General features: G+C 35.1%; 1 protein-coding gene across 16 annotated transcripts in view; it reads left to right on the top strand.

Moving 5' to 3' along the window:
* Window positions 1-20,735, top strand: part of PDE4D (phosphodiesterase 4D) — a 1,455,129-nt gene that overhangs the window by 1,419,763 nt on the left and 14,631 nt on the right. For all 16 annotated transcript variants that reach the window (XM_045040042.1, XM_045040038.1, XM_045040044.1 and 13 more), the window contains 4 exons: window positions 16,334-16,427; window positions 17,808-17,980; window positions 19,041-19,139; window positions 19,983-20,147. In XM_045040042.1, coding sequence (XP_044895977.1) covers window positions 16,334-16,427; window positions 17,808-17,980; window positions 19,041-19,139; window positions 19,983-20,147 — 531 coding nt within the window. The remainder of the gene's footprint in view (window positions 1-16,333; window positions 16,428-17,807; window positions 17,981-19,040; window positions 19,140-19,982; window positions 20,148-20,735) is intronic.

The raw sequence follows: 20,735 nt of genomic DNA, 5'->3' as shown, positions 1-20,735 counted from the left end.
CTGTTGCTTTCCACCAGAATTACCTATTTTCTTTTCTATTTTCTGTTTTTATTTTCCCGAAACCCTGGTATTTTTGTTTGTTTGATTTTACTTGTTAGTAAATGTGAAGAGAACCAAGAGTTAGGTAGTAGAATAAGTTTGAGAAATACTGGGTTAAACAAAGTAAATCAGGGTTATATATTATGGTCCTTGGCAAAGCCTTTAATATGCTAATGTACACCATCTCCAAGAAGGTTAGCACTATGTCAAAAGTTTAACTCTCAATGTCTTCTTTGAGAATTATCACATCGGACTGCTGTTCTTTGTAACACATTCTAAAAATTGCTGCCTTAGACAAAAATCTATCATAAAAGATAGGGAAAGAGATGCTATATTGACTACAAGGAGGCAGATTTATGCTAACTATAAGGAGAACAGGCTATAAAACAAGGACTCAGAAAAAAAAATTTTGAAAAAGTAATGGAAGGATTCAAAAAGAACCCACAGCAGTTGGGACTATTGGGTTTTCTGCAAACAGCTCTTCCTGCTTTACTGTATTTTTCTGTCTCCAGCAGCTCACACAGTGCTTAGCCTAGAGTGAACATACAGTAAATAATCTGTATTTGACTATTGACTATTGAAAATTGACTATTTATTGATGAGTGAATAAAGGTGGCCCAGGATCACCATTAAATCATTAAATTAAGATCAGTTTGGTTTGCTTAAGAAAGCATGAAAATATCTAATGTATTTAGGAAATATTTTGTTCCAAAGAATTCAAATCTCAAATACTAGTATTTATGAGGATATTTCAATAGTTACTATATTGCCTGAATACTGTGTATAACTAGGAATTTACCATATTTTGCATTATTCAAAGTTAAAATAGACTGTAGACAAATATATGCCTTTTCTTCTGGGATATACTGGTGGAGCTCTTAAAGTAAAAATGTTATTTTATCATATGTAACTATGCTTGAGATTTTGGTTTTTCATTTTCTTTAGGCAAAGTTAAGCAAATTTGGGATTGAAATAATTGAGTAACATTACCTAACATTTGTAGAGTCAGATTTTGAGGTATAATTTACATAAGGTAAGATGTCCACTTTTTAGATATAGTTGAGAATATTTTGACAAATGTATGCAATTGGATAACTACCACCTTAATGTATATGTAGAATATTTCATCACCCAAGAAGAGTTCTCATGCTCCTTTTGTACTCATTCCCCTCCCTCTACTACTGTCCCTGGCAAGCAGTGAATGTCGTATGAATAAAAGCATATAGTTACAAAGAGCCTTTTGTTAATGGCTTCCTTCACTTTGCATAACGCTTTTGAGATTCATCCAATAATAACACTATGCATGTATTAGTAATTTATTTCTTTTTATTGCTTTCTAGTTTTTTATTTTATGGATATACCACAATTTGTGTAGTCATTCACCAGTTGATTGACAACTGGGCTATTTGCAGGTTTCAGCTGTTATTAATAGAATTGCTATAAACATTTACATCCAGGCTTTTGTATGGACATATGCTTTCATTTCTCTTGGGTAAATAATTAGGAGTGGGACTGCTGGAACATGTAATGAATATAATTGTTAACTTATAAGAAAGTGCCAAACTATTTCCAAAGTCTCTGTCCCATTTTGCAATCCTACCAGTGTTCTATGAGGGTTCCACTTGGTCTTCATCCAAGCCAGCATTTTGTATTGCTCGTCTTTTTCATTTTGGCTATTCTAGTAAGTTTGTAGTAGCATTAGATTTTGATTTTAATTTTTGTTTCCTTAATGACTAGTGATGTTGCACATCTTTTTATGTGCTTACTGATCTTTTTAAATTGTAAGGATTTTTATAAATTCAAGATATAAATCTCTATCAGATACATATTTTATACATACATTCTTCTCAGTCTGTGGCTTGTTCTGTTTTCTTATCACTGTCTTTGAAAGAGAAGTTTTGATAAAGTCTGGTTTATCATTTTTGTCTTTTATATGCTCTTTTGTGTTCCAAGAAATCTTTGCCTAGTCTTTGCCTAATCACACATATTTTCTGCTGTTTTTACTTCTAGCAGTTTTACGGTTTTGGGTTTTACATTTATTTCTAGGATCCATTTTGAGTAGCTATATACTAATATGGTGCAAAAAAAAGGTGGAAGTTCACTTTTTTGTGAATGGATGTCCATTTGTTTAAATTCTCTTTGTTGAAAGGAATATGGAGCCTAAGTTTTATGACTTATAATTACTTTAAAATCCACAATACATGTGGATAAAATAAAAGATTAAATATGTATTTCTAGAAATCTGCCTATTTGCTTTTTTTATTATTGCCTTAGGAGACAAGTATTCTCTGTTTAAATTATTTTTCCAAAGCATACCACGAAGTACAGAGGGAATATTAGTAAGTATTTTATGGTGATTATGATGGCCCTCATAAGCATGGAAAATTGGTGTTGACTTAGGAGAGTTTAAGTAAATTGAGGGTCCTAATTTTCCCTTTAAGTAGAAACTCTGTATTCATACAAGATTATTTTTGTGGAGGTTTCATTTATGTGAGGTCTCTGCACCCATTCATTGCCTTAATTATTCTTCATTGAAACAAAAGTCCTTTGTAGATGTGATAATGATGGTGGTCGTGGTAGTGGTTTCTGCTAGATTTACTCAGTAGTTGTGAACGTAGAAAAATTTGTATCTGGCATATATGATTCATGATGAATCAAGAATTATAAAATACTATGCCAGGGAGACCATGTAGAAGCAGAATTCAAATACAGCTATCATCAGATCAGTTTGATGTTATTTCAGCCTCAGAGTACCTCTCAACAAAACTAGAGTTTCTCTTTTATTTTTTAAATTTTTATTTATTTATTTATTTATTTATTTATTTATTTATTTATTTATTTATTTTTTACTTTAGAGAGAGTGGGATTGGGTGCGAGGGGCAGAGGGAGAGAGAGAAAGAATCTTAATAAGGCTCTACACTCAGAATGGAGCCCAACTCAGGGCTCGATCCCAAAACCCTGGGATTATGACCTGAGCCAAAATCAAGAGTCAAATGCTCAACCAACTGAGTCATACAGGCACCCCTACAAAAATACAGTTTCTTGTATTGGAACTCCCTTTTTCAGTAAATGTTAGAGGTTTTTCTTATTTTCAATAAAACTTGGGTGAAAATTCTCAAATTAGGTTAATTGCAAAATGATCCTTAGCCTTTTCAGATAATGATTCCATTTTTAAAATCAACCTGTAGTTCCTCTTAGTCTCAAGCTTCTATAATATATGTAAGATACATTTTTGTTTTCTGAAATGTGATGAGTGTTAGGAACAGAGCTGTTCCTTAAATCGTGTTTGGATCCATTATCACTAGAGGGCAGTAAACACAAACCGATTTTCTGGATTTACTCGAGTTAAGGTGGTTTTTGTAATTAGCGTTCATCAGAGAAAGTGTAGTTTTTATAATGTTAGAACAGATTTGAAATTCTGTTATTTAAAATATAGGTTATAGATGAGTTCTAGATTATTGCCTGCCCCTTAAACTTTTTATAGTGAAAGCAAAGGAACGCTGAGTGATTTTAGAGACACTGGTGTACAGTAGTTATTGTATTTAATATTTGAAGTTTCCTCTTGCCTCAGAATTCTTCACGGGGCATTTAACAACAGGATTTGCATATGTTAAGCTGAACAGTATTGGATATGTGGCAGCCCACTTCACACAGATTTGCTTTTTGATTAATAACAGTTCCCAGAACTTTGATCTTAAGTAGAAATATGTAAAATCAATATAGATTGATTATAGAATAAAATATTTTCCGAAGGTGTTAGTCCTCTTAAAAACACTGCTATTTCCAGAAAAATCCCTTAGGTTGTAGAAATGTAAAAGTCACCGGTACACTTATTTTAAATAATGTTTCTTGAATATTTCAAGCAAAATAATATAGTGTACGGCTTAGAATCTATTATGTTAGTAAACATATTGTTTATAGACTCTAGGCTAACTACAGATTAATCCCTAAATTGTTTTTGGCAATTTAGAATGTTGTGCAGCCAGAAAGCCTGGGTTTAAATCCCAGCTCTGCTACTTGGCTTTGAGACCTGGGATAAGACACTTGACTACTGAGCCTCAGTTCCTTCATAGTTTGGTTTGTTTTTCTTTTCCCCTAGTCAAAAATGTATCTTACCCCTCTTAACATCTGTTGTAAAGTTGTAATTCCAGCAATTGTTAGTGTATCAAAGACTTGATTCCATCAGCAGAAACTTAAGTAAATAATCCAGAAAGGTTGATTGCTTGAGGTATCATTTGAGGACTGAGAAAATGAAGAATAAAAGAGGAGTGGTATCCAAAGATTTTGAGGAATATTATTAGGAAAAGACAGAAAAAGAATTAAATATATTTTTAATTTCAGTACAGGCACACACACATTTGTATATACTATAGTCATTTTGGTGTTTGAGCATAGCAGACAACCAGTGAAGAAATATGAATTCTAGCTGTGTGCAACGACATCTGTGTTTCGTTCATGGAGCACTCCCACATGTAAGTGTTCACTGTCCCACTGTCCCTTACATGTGAGACATGTAAGCCACTTTCTCACTGCCAGGTGAGGCTGCCTGTCTCTGGTCACAAGCTTCCTGACTTTGCTGCTTAGTATGATCCACCCTGTCTGGAGATCCGACCACAGTGATAGTAACAATGGTTCTTTAATTCAGGATATTGCAAAATGAGTGCAAAAAATAAGGATAAGCTGGGATGCCTGACTAGCTCAGTCACAAGAGCATGCAGCTGTTGATCTCAGGGTCATGAATTTGAGCCCCATGTTGGGTGTAGATAACACTAAAACTATGTAAATAAATAAACTTTTAAGGATAAGTGATTCCACCCCTAAATTCATACCATTTATCACACAGTTTGTAAACACGTAATTCTATGACAATCTATTCATACACTATGAATAGCAAAGACCTGGCCTGATATGTCAGCCTTGTCATATCCTGGGCAGATTATTGACTGTTTTAGAGTACCTCTCTTTCCACTGCAAAGGTATACTAGCTATCTAACCAGGATGTTTCAAAGGTTAGTGTTAAGATATATAAAGTTCTTGGTGCATAGTACGTGCTTAACAAATGCTGTACCAGGTTACACTTTCCTCACTAAAATTGTCAGAAGCTAGGTCTGATTCTAAGAATTATATCTCTCTGACCCCATCCAAATTTCTCCTCTGGTTTGTCTAGATTTTTTCTGCCAGCTACTACTACTGTGACAAACAGAAGGAGCATCTAGTCGGTCTCTCATAAGGGGAAAAATGAAATGAATTTTAATGTAGCTCAGAGCTTTAGAAAAAAATGTTTCTTATTCCTTAAAAATATGTAAATCTTCTTTAATACTTTTTACCTGATGTTACTGTAACATTACTACTATTATTATCATTATTATTATCGCCTTTACTGCACTGGATTAGGGGTTTACAGTTGAATCTTTTGTGCTTGTGATTCACTAATTATTTTGGAAAGTATAAAGAAAGAATAAGGTATCTTCCTTGCCCCAAAGACCCTCTACCCTGGTTGAGGAGGCAAAGTTGAAGGCAGTTTAAGTAACTGGAACAGTGATTCTTAACACTGGAGAACATTTAGGAAATTTCAGAGTGCACTGATTGTGGTGTCCTGCTGGCATTTCATGGGCAGAAGCCAGGGATGCTAGGTGTCCTGGAATATCTGGGATAGTCCTTTACCAAGGAGGAATTGTTTTGTGTCCCAACAAACCATTCACATAGGCAAAATATTCACTTACAATATTCTGAGTCTGGAACACAGCTACTTTTTACTTTTAACACAAAATGGTTTTTTTACATGATTTTAATCCACACTAATTTTTTCAGTAATGCTACCACAGTGTATACTGAAAGAGAATTGTACTTTGTTACATATGAAACCTTTCAAGAGTCATTCACCATTTTGGAAAAAGATTGTTTTTCTAATACAGTACTCCTGTATTCGTTTCCGTGTTGCTGTCACATTCATGGTAATTCTCCATATATTGGAGGAAGCAGAGCAAACACTTAACAGAACACTTAACTGTTCTGAGTGCTTTACGTGTATGCCTGCTTAATCCTTACAGCAACCTGTAAGGTAGCTTCTGTTATTCTTTTCACTTTCCAAGCAAGTAAACCAAAGATGAAGTAAACTGAGAAACTTGAAATAACTTTCTCAAGGTCACACAGTTAAGTGATAGTAAGATCTAAAGTTTTGGCTTGTTTTTTAATATACCTGCGTACAAGCATTTGTATTTTGCAGTGTTTAATATAATTTTTCCTGTATGTTACTGATAAGCCATGACACTGGATTCTTTTAAAGTGTCTATATAGGAATTATTTAGTATATGTAGGTGTATTTTGTAAAGTGTGTATGTTGGAAGAGTATTTAGGAATTTTTTATCAGGATAAAAATACTTGTTAAAAATAGAAGTAACTTAGTTTTAAGTTAGTCAAAGAATAGAATAGATTGATGGATGGATAGAAAGCATAATTTGGATTTAAATAATATTTGTGTGGCACGCCTTGCTCTTTGGAAGCACACCAAGCATGCTCTCTCCCATCTTAGAGCTTTTGATCTTGGTGTTCCCCTCATTTGACTCCTCTCTCTCCATTGCCCCATATAGCCATATGACTTTCTCCCTCCCTCTCTTTCATCAGATCTCTGAGTATATGTTGTCTCATCAAAGAGACCATCCCTGGGCACCTGGGTAGATCAGTCAGTTGAGTGTCTGACTTCAGCTTGGGTTATGATCTTGCAGTCCATGAGTTCGAGCCCCACGTCAGGCTCACTGCTGTCAGTGCAGAGCCTGCTTCAGATACTCTGCCCCTCCCCCACTTGCACACATGCATCCTCTTTCTCTTTCTCAAAAATAAACATTAAAAAAAAGGCTATCCCTGATCATTTTATAATACAGGAACTGACATTGCTAACACGCCACAGCCTCTTACCCTTTTTTTTTCTCCATTGTACTTATCACCACATGACCTAGTATATATATGCTGACTTAGTTGTTCAATGCAAGCTCCAGGTAAAAACCCTTTGCTTTGTTCACTGCTGTGTCCTATTATCCATGACAGTGCATGGCATACAGTAGGAGCTTAATAAAGTATTTATGAAATACAGGAGTGAGTGCAGAATAGACTTTGGAGAAGGGCTGAGATATTTGGCCTTGAGATATACTTTGAATGATTTAAATCTGACTTTTTCTGTAAAAAGTTTAATGGAGGTAGAGGAAGAGAAAGAGGGTATTCTAGGCAATGAATTCAGTGAAGGTAAAAATAGATATGGGATTGTCTGCTAAATCATAGAGCTGAGTGGAATACTAGCCTTTCAGGACCAGAGCATGGGTATAAAGAGCAATTGGATTTGGGCTTGGAGTTGGGGATTAGGGTCACAGGTTGTCAATCTAGAACTCACATGGATGTGATGAGGCAGGTGATGCCAAGTGATTAGGTGGTAGCTTTGGAGCAGCAGACTGAGGCTGGCTTTGAGAAAAATTGGCCTGGCGGGAGAGGTGAGTATAGAATTGGAAGGAGAAAAGCCAAAGAAGAAGAGTTAAGCACTTATAAGGACTTAGGGTTTTGGGTCTGAGACAAATAATGATGTGATGCAGTTAAAATAAAACATGATATGTTACACACACACACACACACACACACACACACACACACACACACACAGGATAAGCCTGGGAGTTTAAAAAACTATCCCATAGTGGGATAGTTGTTATAATCCACATCATTGATTGTATCATCATCATCACCGTCTAATATCTGTTTGTCACTATGTATCAGATGTTTTAAGTGCTCTGCATATATAATCTTATTTAGTCCTCATAATAACTGTTCTGGTTATTTGTTGCTATAAAACAAATCACTTCAAACTTAGAACTTAAAATATCAATTTGCTAATTTTTTATTGTTTTGTGGGCAAACTGGGCTTGCTTAAACATTTTCACTTTGATTCCCTCATGTGTTGCAGTCAGGTGGCAGCTAGGGCTAGAGTCATCTAAAGGCTCCACTGGCAGGATGAGTAAGATGGCTTCTTCACTCTCAGGTCTGGCTCTGGGGGGAATGGCTGACAGAGCTAGAGATTGTCCAGGCACACATCTGCTCTCCCTGTCTCTCTCTCCCTTCCACCCCACTCCCTGCCCCCACCTCTCTTCAGCCTCTACCTAACATTAGCATGGGCTTTCTCATAGCATGGTAGTCTTAGAATAGTCAGGCTTGCTAGCGGGGTGCCTCAGGGATCCTAATAGCACAAAGTAACCAAGGTGAAGACTTCAAGACTTGTGACAGCACTACTTGTTGGTTATAGAAACCAGCTCAGATTCAACATAGGGTAGGATGTCTCATTAGGAGGCATCTTTGGAGACTAACTACCCTAACAACCCAATTTTACAGGTGAAGAAACTGATACGCTAAGACTGAGATCATTTGTCAAAGAGTATGCACTAAAGGATTTGATACAAAGCCTATGTACTTAGTACCTGTATGAACTTGGAAAATCATTTTCTCTCTCTAGGTCTCACTTTATGTGGAAATCAGGGAATTAGAGGAAATGATACTGAAGATGCTTTCCATTTCTCTCAGGGTTTAAGCCTATCGATATAGATTATAGGAGTGGGGATGGGAAGGAACAGACTAAACAAAAAGGCATTTTATAAAAGAAAACTTGGTAGTAAAGTTGACGGAGGGAAGGTGATACAGATGGGGAACACATTAGAGTTATTCAGAGATCCCGTTAGATGATTATATTAAACACCTAATAGTGGCTGACTCACATGAAATGCCTGTTGAATGGTAGCAAAGAGACAAAGATTTCAGTCTGTGATACTGGGAGAAATCTCAACCCACTGACTGAAATGAGAGTGGTTATAATAGGAACTACTTAAAATCAAAAAATGGATCCATCAATTCTGAAAAAGTTTGTGATGAGTAGCAGGGCATTTGACAAGGGAGGGAACTTACAAGTCACTGGGAAATACGGTGCTGAAATTCAGGTTAGAAGCAGTCACTGAAGAGCGTGGCCTAGGACAGAGTCTTGTGGATATCCCAAGCTAGCGGATGAAAACAAGAAAGCAAAAAGGCATGGTCAGAGGAGTGGGTAGAAAACCAAAGCAGTTGACAGTCCTGGGATTTGAAGGAGATTAGAGAGAGTACATCACTGAACACTTGTGAGAAGTTAAGGAGAGTGAGAAACAAGGAAAGAGGAACACCTTTTTATTCTGAAGGCAGTTTTAGTGACCTTTTGGGGGGGGTTAATTTTTTTTTTTTTATTTTGTAAAGGATTAAGAGGAATGTGAGAAATTAACACAACAGGTGTTAAGTGCAGCTGAAGACTTTGGGCGCCAAGGACCCATTACACCTTCAAGAGAGGCAGAGTAGAACACGGATGTTTCCCGCACTATCTAGAACAGATAAACCAAATGCAGGAAAACTGAAAATTGACAATATCAGCAAGTCACAGAAGCACAAATCAGTTAAGTGTGTTGAGATGGGGATGAGGTAGAACCAACAGAATTTTATGGTAAAATAGAGTAAAAGCTAGACTTTCCTCATTTTTTTATCCACAGGTCTTCTTTAGTATACAAGGTACAGAATAATATGACCCCAAATCAAATAGAAAAGATTGTTTTCTTTGAAAAAATTTAGATTTCTTAAGTCTCCTTACAAAAGGCATGATTATTCTTGATATCAATGTTGTATTCCTCCAAGACCCCTGTTAATACCTTTCTTAACTTTGTGAGCAGTCATAAAAATGTTCTCGTCTGGTCAAAATACAGATCTTGAAATCTGTACACCAAACTCTGCATTCTTTAACTATACACAGTGCATTAGCTTTCAGTCCACCCCCCACCACCAGATTCATGATAAATTATACCCACTTTTAGATTTTTAGGGTTGTGGAGCTCAGACACATGTAAAAATAGAAACAAAAGGAGCTGAGAACAGCCATGCCCCACGGGTGAGGAAATGTATCATTCCCATTTTTAAATTCTGGACATTAATTGTATTTTATAATCACAGTATGCTTTTATGTTGGATGAAGGGAGAACTTTGGTTATATCTGTGTCACCAGGGGGAAGCCACTTGTCTTGGATTTGAGAGAAGGGGGTAGTTAAAATGCCTAATGGCCATTTTCAGACCAACTTTTATTTTGAAGGAAGCGAAGAAGTCAGAGAATATTAAAATGCATAGAAAGGACTCAGAAAAGGTTGGAAATCCTTATTTAAGAATGAACTATGAATTTTGAAAAGTTTTATGGTCTATATTCATCACTGGGAGAGGGAAACCCCATTCATCTTTTCACACGGCAGCCTCAGCTGTAGGGATATCATTATTAAATGGCGTTTAGCAGAGGTGAAGAGAAAAACCTCCTCCCCAGAGATTCGCCCCTGCCAACCAATCAGGAAGCAGCTTGCTCTGAATCCACACCCCCCTGCCCTGATAGACCCGGGGATGGAGTGTGATTGGTGCATAGTTGGGCTTTTATGGGAGGGGTTTCTTGTCACTCTTCCTGGCTTCCCCGCAGTTCCTTATTTGGTAGCTTTTGACAGAACTAGTCTTTCTTGCAGCTAAGCATCTTGATATACATTATTCATTAAGCCCTGGAGCTCAGGGAGAAAAAGATGCAGACCCTTAGATCTTTAGATATTTCTTTATCACATGAATTTTCTTTATTCAGAATAGTTGTAGAATTCTGTTCCATTCTGGAGTTTTACAGATGGCATGTGTTCAATGGGAAGACGGCTGGATGGGATCTAATGAAAGGCTTTCTTATGTATACTTAATTACCAAAAATCTTCAAAAACCCACACTCTCTGTGGCTTGCGGATATTGTTACAAAGTATCAAGGTTTTTGAAAATATACATATTTTAGAACTAATTGTCTCTTTATATAATCAATCAAAAATGCCTGAAGCAAACTATTTACTGTCAGTGTCTTGGGGCTACATAAAGGTAAGATTTATTTAGCTCCTAATTGCTCTGATTACATAACTGATAGTTTTAATAAATTACTATGGCATTAAGCTTTAACAGTCATTTATTTTTTTCCCTTAGATGTGAGTTACAGAAGTAATGTGTGTTTTTAGTGGTCAAGATAAGGAGAAATTGTATAACTTTTATTAGCTATAGTTTGCATGTTAAAATATCTTTTCATTGGTTCTTCGGTTTGTCATGTTGTATAGATTTGAATTGTGCTTTTAAATATGAAGGTAATCATACAAAATTAATGGAAATAAATTACTGGGACAAATTAATTATGCTGGTGTATGGGTTCCAATTCATATGTAGCACTTAAAGTTTATAAAAATTAATTTGTGGCTCTTCCTAAAAATATATCACTTTGACCCGATGAGTGTTCTTTTTTTTTTTTTTTAAATCTTCAGATACAAAAGCTCTAGGTGACATTAAAAACTGACATTTCATAACTATTTGGTATATTATTAAAATGAAAACTGGCTTATCTACTTGTAAAACTTGAAGAAATATAAAAGTTCATATGATAACTTTTGTTAATCTCAGGAAATGAAGTAATACACTGAATTTACTAAGATTGTATTCCTTCTTGGCAAGCCTCATGCCTGCCTCATGATAATGCTAGCCTGGCGATCCTATCTCTGGAATAGAAGCAGGAGGTAGAGAAACGTTTTTCAGTCCTAAATGAAGCATCACTTCAGAATTTGAAATCTATTCTTAAACATTTGAGCCAATCACAGTACATATTTTTAAGAATCCTTTTCTGTTACTTTAAGGAGTCTCAGATTGAAATATTTTTCATTTTCTTTGTTTCTTTTTAGAGGAAAATATTCTCCTTGTTGTGAGATTTACTTGCATTCTAAGAAAACTTACTTCATTTTTAGTTACCCAAGGAGTCACGATTCCCCACTTCCTCTAAAATCTATGGATGGCCCAGATATATTTTAATTGTTTTTGAAATGTACAGACTTTTATTATTTGAATTTTGTTAGCCATTTTTTGGCTTAAGAAATTTTTAGTATGGAAAAGTATGGAAAGTAATAAAAGAAAATCCCATAATCTCCCTACAACTCATCTCTTAGCTTTTAGATAGCTCATATTTGATATGTTTTTGAAGGGCTTCATATTTGTATTATGATTATGAACAAGACCTCCAAGAATGTAAATAAATAATTATAGTGCTTATCTTTTTGAGGAAAATTTTTGCTTGTCCACCTTGTTTATGTTTTAATAGTATACTGCTAAAAACACCTAAGGACAAATATAAATATATTTATTCTTATGCATTTTGAAGGATTTCTTTTTATACAGCCAATGCAGTGCTTATTTTAGCTTTTAATGCTGATATACACCAAACTTGCAGTGTATCACAGTGCAGCATTTTCAAATGATTTTTAGTAGAATATTGGTTGGGATGGGGTGGGGCGGGGTAGGCATTTTCTTAATGTATGACCTTTACCACCTTCTTAATTATACACTAAGAGAATATAAAATGCAGCCAGTACATTGGCATGAATACAGAATTACAGGGATTATAGTTAAGAATACTTTATATGGAAACCAATTTGACAATAAATTTCATATTAAAAGAATACTTTAATTTTTTTTATTATTTAATCTTGCTCCCTCAGCAGTCTTAAATGTAGAACATAAATTGGAAAACTGGAGTTTAAAAGCAAAATACAGAACTTATTTCAACTGCATTTTCAGCTTCCTTTATGCTTTACATGCTGCACTCATTCTGATGCATAATGAGAACAAAGGGTTTGAAAGCATTCACTTAAATCTTAATCTTTTTTTTCACTGTTGGAACAATAATTCCATATATTATTTTGTACCATTAAAGCAAAAACAATCAGAAGAACTCATCAGCAGCAAATATGTCGAGGTCACTTTTTAAAATATCTAAATGCTCAATTAAATTGTTTTGCATTTTCCAACCAGTTTCTTTTTTCTTTTGTAAAATCAGTTCTGTCTTTTATCTCTTCTAAATCTGTAAATTGAGAACTGTAACAATGTTCTAGGAAAACCACATTTTATTACCTTTTCTAATCATTTTCCTCATGATAATTTTGTATAGTTAACCTAGTAAATGGTATGTAGTTATCTTAAAGTGAGAGACATTCCACTTACGTTTTAAAATGATTGTTGAATCGTTCAGTGTATTGTTCTTTAGCACAGCCAACCACACACTCCAAAACCATATTGTAAGATCAACTACCAGTTGTGAAAGCATTGATGGTAATTTTTGTGATTATTAATTTAGCTTTCCTGAAAGTTTTATATCAACAGCAAAAAAAAGGGGGGGGAAGCAATTTTAATTCCTTTTAGAAAATGGTCTTCTAACTTAATGACTCTTTGAAAACTGTCTTTAATATCCCATACCCGTTCCCTTGGGAAGAAAGAGAATTGTTTAAGATACTGTCTACTGTAATCATGTTAAGAGGAAATGTTGCCTTCCTAAGAGCACCTGACAAACCCTGGTAGAGATATAGGTGTGCACTGAAACGTTTCTCCACCCACACTTCTGGGTTTTGAACAAAAGCATAAGAGTAGTCTTGGAGTATATGTATATGATACAGATACAATCAGTAGATAATGCAACCTGAAATTTATCCATCTGTAGAATAGATTTCCTTTCACTGGTGTTTTTTGCCTTAGTTATACCTGTAGTGACTGGCTTTTTTGAGGAATTACATAAGTGAACTGCCGGAAAAATTAAAATTCATTATTTATATTATTCCAGAGAATCCAATAATTTGTGTAGCACACCTGCAGTTACCATGTACTTTTTCTGCAGGGCATATATGGCAACATATTCCTTATACCAGGTTGCTTGCAAGTTAGAAGGTAGTTTTATGGAAAAACTGGGTCCCTGTCTAACTTTTCCAATTGTACCCTCCCCGACTCCCAAGCTTGCATCATATTTTACTTACATGGAGAGAAATGCATGGAGGGCAGGTGGACAGCAGCTGCTGTAGAGACTGAGAAGGGGGGCTAGGAATAGCTAAAAGCCCCTCATAGCCCCCCACCTCCTCTATAAAATAGACTTTGCCATGCAGGCAGTTGTAGCATGGACAATTTCAGTTCAAAGAGATATTTCATTCAGTATATGTTTTAAATGTTTAGCAGACTCTCTTTGGCCTTGTTTTGCCTAAAGAGTAGATTTTTCTGAGAGTTAATTTCATTAATTAAGCAAGGATTTACTTGTCTTTGGGCCTTGCATGTTGAATTATTGTTCTATTTTTGAATCATGATGATTATCTCCTATGTTATTAATATCCCAAATTACTTTTGGGAATGGGTAGGGGAGCTAGATATTTCTGTGTAGTTTTTGTGGGCATAACTATAGCTAAATCTTCGATCTGTCCTGGAGTGATAAAAATCAGGTATCTATAAAAGGCCCAGTGACCTGGGAGATAGAAGGAACTCACTGAGGAGCATCTCCTATGTGCCTGGCAAAAAAAAAAAAACAAGACACTTTCTATTAACTCATTTAATTAGTTAATAGCTTATAACTTTAACTCAAGAAAATATAATATCATGAAAGATGGACAGAAAATGTTTTGAACACTATCATAAATGTCTTCCTGAATATTCTTAGGAGGCCGCCAGTTTTTCCCAGGATATCAGAATGTATAATACTGAGTGAAACCAAGCAGCAGCCTGTTTTGTATACTGCCTGATGACAACTTAAAATATATACATATAAATGTGAGAAATAAGACATAGATGGAAATATAGGTAATTATCTATGGTTATCTCTGAGCAATTGGCATATACATGATTTCTAATTTTTTCTATATAGCTTTCTAGATTATCAGTATCATGTATGCATTTTATAATTAGAGACAAGTTATTAAGAAAATACATGAACAAAAAAAAATGATCTTTATGTTCCTGAGTTTGAGAATAAGCTCCTTAGACCTGTAAATTAACAACCAGAAAAATTTATACTGATTATGGTCAATTCTTCAGTTTTCTCTACAGGAGAATATAAATATACATTTCTTACATTCAACAGTCTGTTGAAATATTTTTATTGATCTGTTGTGATAAATTCCTGTATCTAATCTACATGGTCAATAAGATGGACTTTGGAAGTGATTTGCCAAATTATCTTGAGTTAGGACACCTTGGTATAAATTATCCAGGGAAGCACATTTTTTTTTCTTAAATTCTAATAAACTCAATACGGAGTTAGAAATTACATTTCATACATCACTAAATAGTAAATTCACTACTCTCTTTTTTCCTAGATTTAAGTGAGAATTTATGGTGAGATTCAAAATTTTAAAGGCTACTGAATATTAGAGTAAAATGTGTTTTGACTTTTTTTGATCAAGTATCTAATAGTAACCCACATAATAGAAAATAATTATTGGTTCTGTTAAGATAAATATTAAGGCATATTTAAATTAAAGGCCCATTTGGGCTATTTTGGTAATCAAAGGGCAACACTTTAAGAAACAGCTGATGGATGGGAAAGCATGAAGTTTTGAGAATTTTGGAATTGGGTATTGCCATGTGATTGTTGTAAGTTAATTCCAGTGTTTTTTAGGATAAAATAGTCACCATGGCATCAATAAAATACCTTGTGAAGAAATGAAGTTGCGTATTGAAAATGGACCTGTTTTGTATTTATGTGACTTTAGAGATATGGATTGGGAAATCCCATGGATGCTGAGAAACAAAAAAATCTTATACCTTCTACTTGGAAAAACTTTAAAAGGAAAAATTATATACTTATCAATTCAGATATTTCACTTCTCCATAATTCTGAAAGAGTACTCAAATCTATTCACTTTTGCTTTGGGGCAAAAGATATTTTAACCTCTGACAAGTATACATACTAACTTCTGCAAATGACAAATTAATTGGTAAATCATGTTCTGTTGTGTGGCAGCATATTTTGTGTTTATAAGTTAGGGTTTTTTTTCCTTCTCTAAATACTAATAATACACCTTAATTTTTTTTTCCCCCTTAACTAATGTCCTTGAGTGTCTAAATCTGTGTGGTCCAGTATGGTAGCCACTAGCCACATGTGGCTATTTAAATTTAAATTAATTTACAATGAAATAAAGTTCAAAATTCAGCTCCTCGTTTTCACTAGGTACATTGCAAGTGCTTGATAAATGCATAGGATTAGTAGCTACTGTAAGGGACATCTCAGATTCTAGAACTTTCCAACATTATAGAAAGTTCTATTGGATGGCACTGATCTAAACTGTCAGGACAGTTTAAAAAATCTTTGGGCATGTTTTCTGTATGTTACAAGTATGTTTATGTTACCTCACTTACATTTTCCTCTTCTGTTATTTCATATCATTTTTCTGTTTTTCAGTTTAAAAGGATGCTTAATCGGGAGCTCACCCATCTCTCTGAAATGAGTCGGTCTGGAAATCAAGTGTCAGAGTATATATCAAACACATTCTTAGGTGAGAATAACAATTTAAATGCAATTTAAAAGTTTTCTTTTGTGGTGTTTGTTTTTGGAAGTAGATTGGGGGCACTAACTCATTTTGGAAACCACACAAGTGCTAAGAATTCCATTTGTTTTCATTCATCCTGTTAGTAACTTGACTATCTGAGCTTCTAAGCTTTGAAATCTAAGGTGATAAAGTACATTTTTTTTACTTTTATTCAGAAGTTCAGGGATTCTCTGGATTCAAGTTGTATATTGCCAATTTTTTCAAAGCACTAAATGTAAAATGTATTTTATAGAGAAATCTATGCATGCATTCAACAAGTTCTTGTTAAATGCCAGACATTGCTGGGCACTGGTAATGATAAATTAGAAAAGGTCCTTGCCATCAGTGAGTTACAGTCTAATGAACACCAAGCTCTAAATAAACTACAACTGCTAAAGAAAAGCTTGCTGATAATAATAGTGGAGAATAGTTGAGAATCCTTTGTAGACCACCCCACCCTACATCCACAGAAAGAAAATTCAGTTGGTGAAAGTCAGTAGTGTGAACATATCCTTGATTTGAATGTACTTTCGAAACAAAATTGCTGTAACATAATTAGCATTTTCACTAAACAGACATTTATTGAACACATGCTATGTGCAAGGATGAGTTAGAGGAGCTCACTGCCTTGAAATAGTGGATGAGTAAACTGAGGCATCTACTTAGGTCTTTTATTTGAAAATAACAGTTGAATCTGACAATTATTTATCACATGCTATTGGTGGTTCTCTGTGCTCCCCTTGTTATATCATAACCGTTATCTCACTATGGTACAGAAAATATAAAATAACAGAAACAATCTAAGCCATTCAAATATATTGTGTTTATCCTTACATTATGACCCATTTCACTAAGCCCTTAGGTTCACCCAGTGCTGTTTTTATGATATTTCTGTATGAAGTTCCTTCCTTTTCAAAGTAGGTATTAAAACTGGAATACTTAGTGGGCAAGAGCAATTTCTAAGCCACTAAGTGATTTCAAATAGGGACGGAGTTGATGAACAGTTGAAATAACCAATATGTTTTGCTTTATCCAACTCTGCTATCATAAGTCTTGCAAAAAAATTTACTATGACATTCTATCCAAGTAGTAACCACTCAATACATTTGATGTTAATTATTTTGCAGTGGGATGTACTTGCTCAATTTTGTGCTTAAGGGTATCATACATAGTAAGTCCACATCAATTGTAAATACTCAACTTCTCTAAAAGAAGTGTTTCTTGAAAACATTTTCTGGAACATACAATGATTAATTAAAACCTGTTCAGTTACGGATGTTATGATTAAAAAGTATTAACTCACATTGAATTCATAGTAAATGTAGAACATTTTCTAAATTTCTTAAGATAAGCAACATGAAGTGGAAATTCCTTCTCCAACTCAGAAGGAAAAGGAGAAAAAGAAAAGGCCAATGTCTCAGATCAGCGGGGTCAAGAAGTTGATGCACAGCTCCAGTTTGACAAATTCAAGCATCCCGAGATTTGGGGTTAAAACTGAACAAGAAGATGTCCTTGCCAAGGTAAGATGATTTTAAGGACTGTGATCTTATTATGCAGGGATGCTTTTTAATAAATTTTGATAGATTCTCTTTTATTTTTATTTTTTAAATTTTTTTAACGTTTATTTATTTTCGAGACAGAGAGAGACAGAGCATGAACGGGGGAGGGGCAGAGAGAGAGGGAGACACAGAATCGGAAGCAGGCTCCAGGCTCTGAGCCATCAGCCCAGAGCCTGACGCGGGGCTCGAACTCACGGACCATGAGATCGTGACCTGAGCCGAAGTCGGACACTTAACCGACTGAGCCACCCAGGCGCCCCGATAGATTCTCTTTTAAATAGATGGACTAGTTCATTAATTTGTGGGGTTACTTTCTTTTGGAAGGTGGGAAAGTACTTTATAAAGTTCTTTATAAATTTTTTGGGTATTGGGGTGTCTGGGTGGCTCAGTCAGTTAAGTGATCGACTTTGTCTCAGGTCATGATCTCATGGTTCATTGTTTCAAGCCCCCCATCAGGCCCTGTGCTGACAGCTCAGAGCCTAGAGCCTGCTTCAGATTTTGTGTCTTCCCTTCTCTCTGCCCCACTCCGCTCGCGCTCTCTCTCTCAAAACTGAATAAATGTTAAATATAAGTAAGTAAATAAATAATTTGGGTATTATTAATATGTGGATTTAGACAGGTGGTTTGGTTATATGTTTCTTACTTTTTTACATCTACGTTTGATTATTCAAGCTTAAAGATTTAGAAATCTTTTATATCTTTTGGGTTTCAGAATAGTTAAGGTTTTGTGAACAGATTTTATCTATAAAAGAAATGCCTTGAGATTGGTAGTCAAGGCATGTAAGTAACGTTGTATTGTCAAAGTCATTAGGTTAAGCCATACTATGCAGTTTTCAGTACATTTAAGTGGGTTTACCTAAAGTTTGCCTGTACTTACACGGTGCATCCATTGCATTTAAAATGAATCTTTTTTGTTAACTTAACATTATTTTTGCTAAAGTCAGTAATGTTTAAATGACCATGCTCATTGATTGTGTTCTACTTCTGCCTCATAATTTTTTCAATCTTTATTTAACCCCAGGAACTAGAAGATGTAAACAAATGGGGCCTTCATGTTTTCAGAATAGCAGAGCTGTCCGGTAACCGGCCTTTGACTGTTATCATGCATACTATTTTTCAGGTAACATGGTTAAATTCTGTCACCTTTCCTTTTTTTGGTGATACAATGTCTAGTCTGTGAAATGTGCTTGTGTTTAATCTTCTTTACTAGTCACCCTCTTTTGCTTATTTTGATACTTTTTTCTTATTTGCCCCATATCAAGGGACACATGATAACAAAGGTTAGAGTGTGGGGTCAAATACAACTAAACCAATTTTGTTATTGTTTTTCCACTAAGAAGAAGAGGTCATGTGGGAAAATTCAAGCATGATTTTTAAAAATCTACATGACTTCTTGCAGCAAGAATGGAGTGCTAACTAAAAAATGAATAAACTTCTTGTTGCTGACTTACCTTAAATTGTATTTTCTTCAGTCATTGTTTTTTGTACTGCTCTCTTCTCCGTGTCCGCTTCCCACTCTTGTTGAGCTTTTGCCCCAGCTGAGAATTAGGATATAAATGAGGAGTTGAGGCTGTAGATCCCTCGGTACTGGCCTGGCACAGTCCAGCTCTAGAGACCATTTTGAGTTCCAGTTGGTGTGATCCACTAGCTAAGGCAAGAATACTGGATTGAAGCTGCTTTCATGATATGGAACACACATTTTTATAGTTGGCAGCTCATTCCCAACAGTATTCCTCTTGAGGAAAGCAAATGTTGGGCCCCAACAGGACAACCCTACCCTGGTTTTTTCCCCAACGTCCTTGGATATTCTCAAATTGTTCCGTTTTCTTCACTAGACACTGCAAGAGTGCTCTTTCCATTTCTGGGTTATCCATAGGTGGTATTGGGTATGGTTTTGCTGTTAACACACTCGAAAATCTTTTTATGTAAAACCAAAATGTGAAGAGGATTTTCTTTCCTACAGGAACGGGATTTATTAAAAACATTTAAAATTCCAGTAGACACTTTGATTACATACCTTATGACCCTGGAAGACCATTACCATGCTGATGTGGCCTACCACAACAATATTCATGCTGCAGATGTGGTCCAGTCAACACATGTGCTGTTATCTACACCTGCTTTGGAGGTAAATCTTGTTTCTAAAACATTGAGACCATTAACCTGCTGTTCTTAAGCATCTCTTAAACATTTATACTGAAGGGTATGCAGGGCAGGAAATAATTGGCTTCATTGGTAGTATGTTGAGTTACAGGGGGAAGATTTGTTGTCAATAAACAGTTCAGTCTTTGATGAATTTTGCCTGTATGAGTTAGTCAGAGATTTAGGGATTCATGTGTTTGTGATACTGCTTTGAAATGACCTAGTGAACATTCCATAAAGTACATCTGGCTTATTCAGTTTCAATTATTAGTTTTTTGAAATTTAGTCTGATGGCTTTTGTATTTATAGTTGAAAGGATGATTATTACTTATAAAATGTAGGCAGTGCTTTGATATTTTTCGTAGAATTTTTCAGAAACACATCTTTAATTCTTCCTGATTTTAAGAATGCGTTCCATTGAATGCTAATTAAGACAATTTGATTTCCTTAATCATTTGGGGAAAAGATTCCCTTTTGCTAATGTATTTTTTAGCTCAGATTGTTTTCATTGTATAATTGTGTTCATACCTCACCATTTGAGTGAGTGGTTCTCAACTGAGGGGTGGTTCTTCCT

Source organism: Felis catus, chromosome A1 (genome assembly GCF_018350175.1).
Source record: "Felis catus isolate Fca126 chromosome A1, F.catus_Fca126_mat1.0, whole genome shotgun sequence".
In the NCBI taxonomy this organism is placed as follows: Eukaryota; Metazoa; Chordata; class Mammalia; order Carnivora; family Felidae; genus Felis; species Felis catus.
This window is presented reverse-complemented; position numbering and strand designations above follow the sequence as displayed.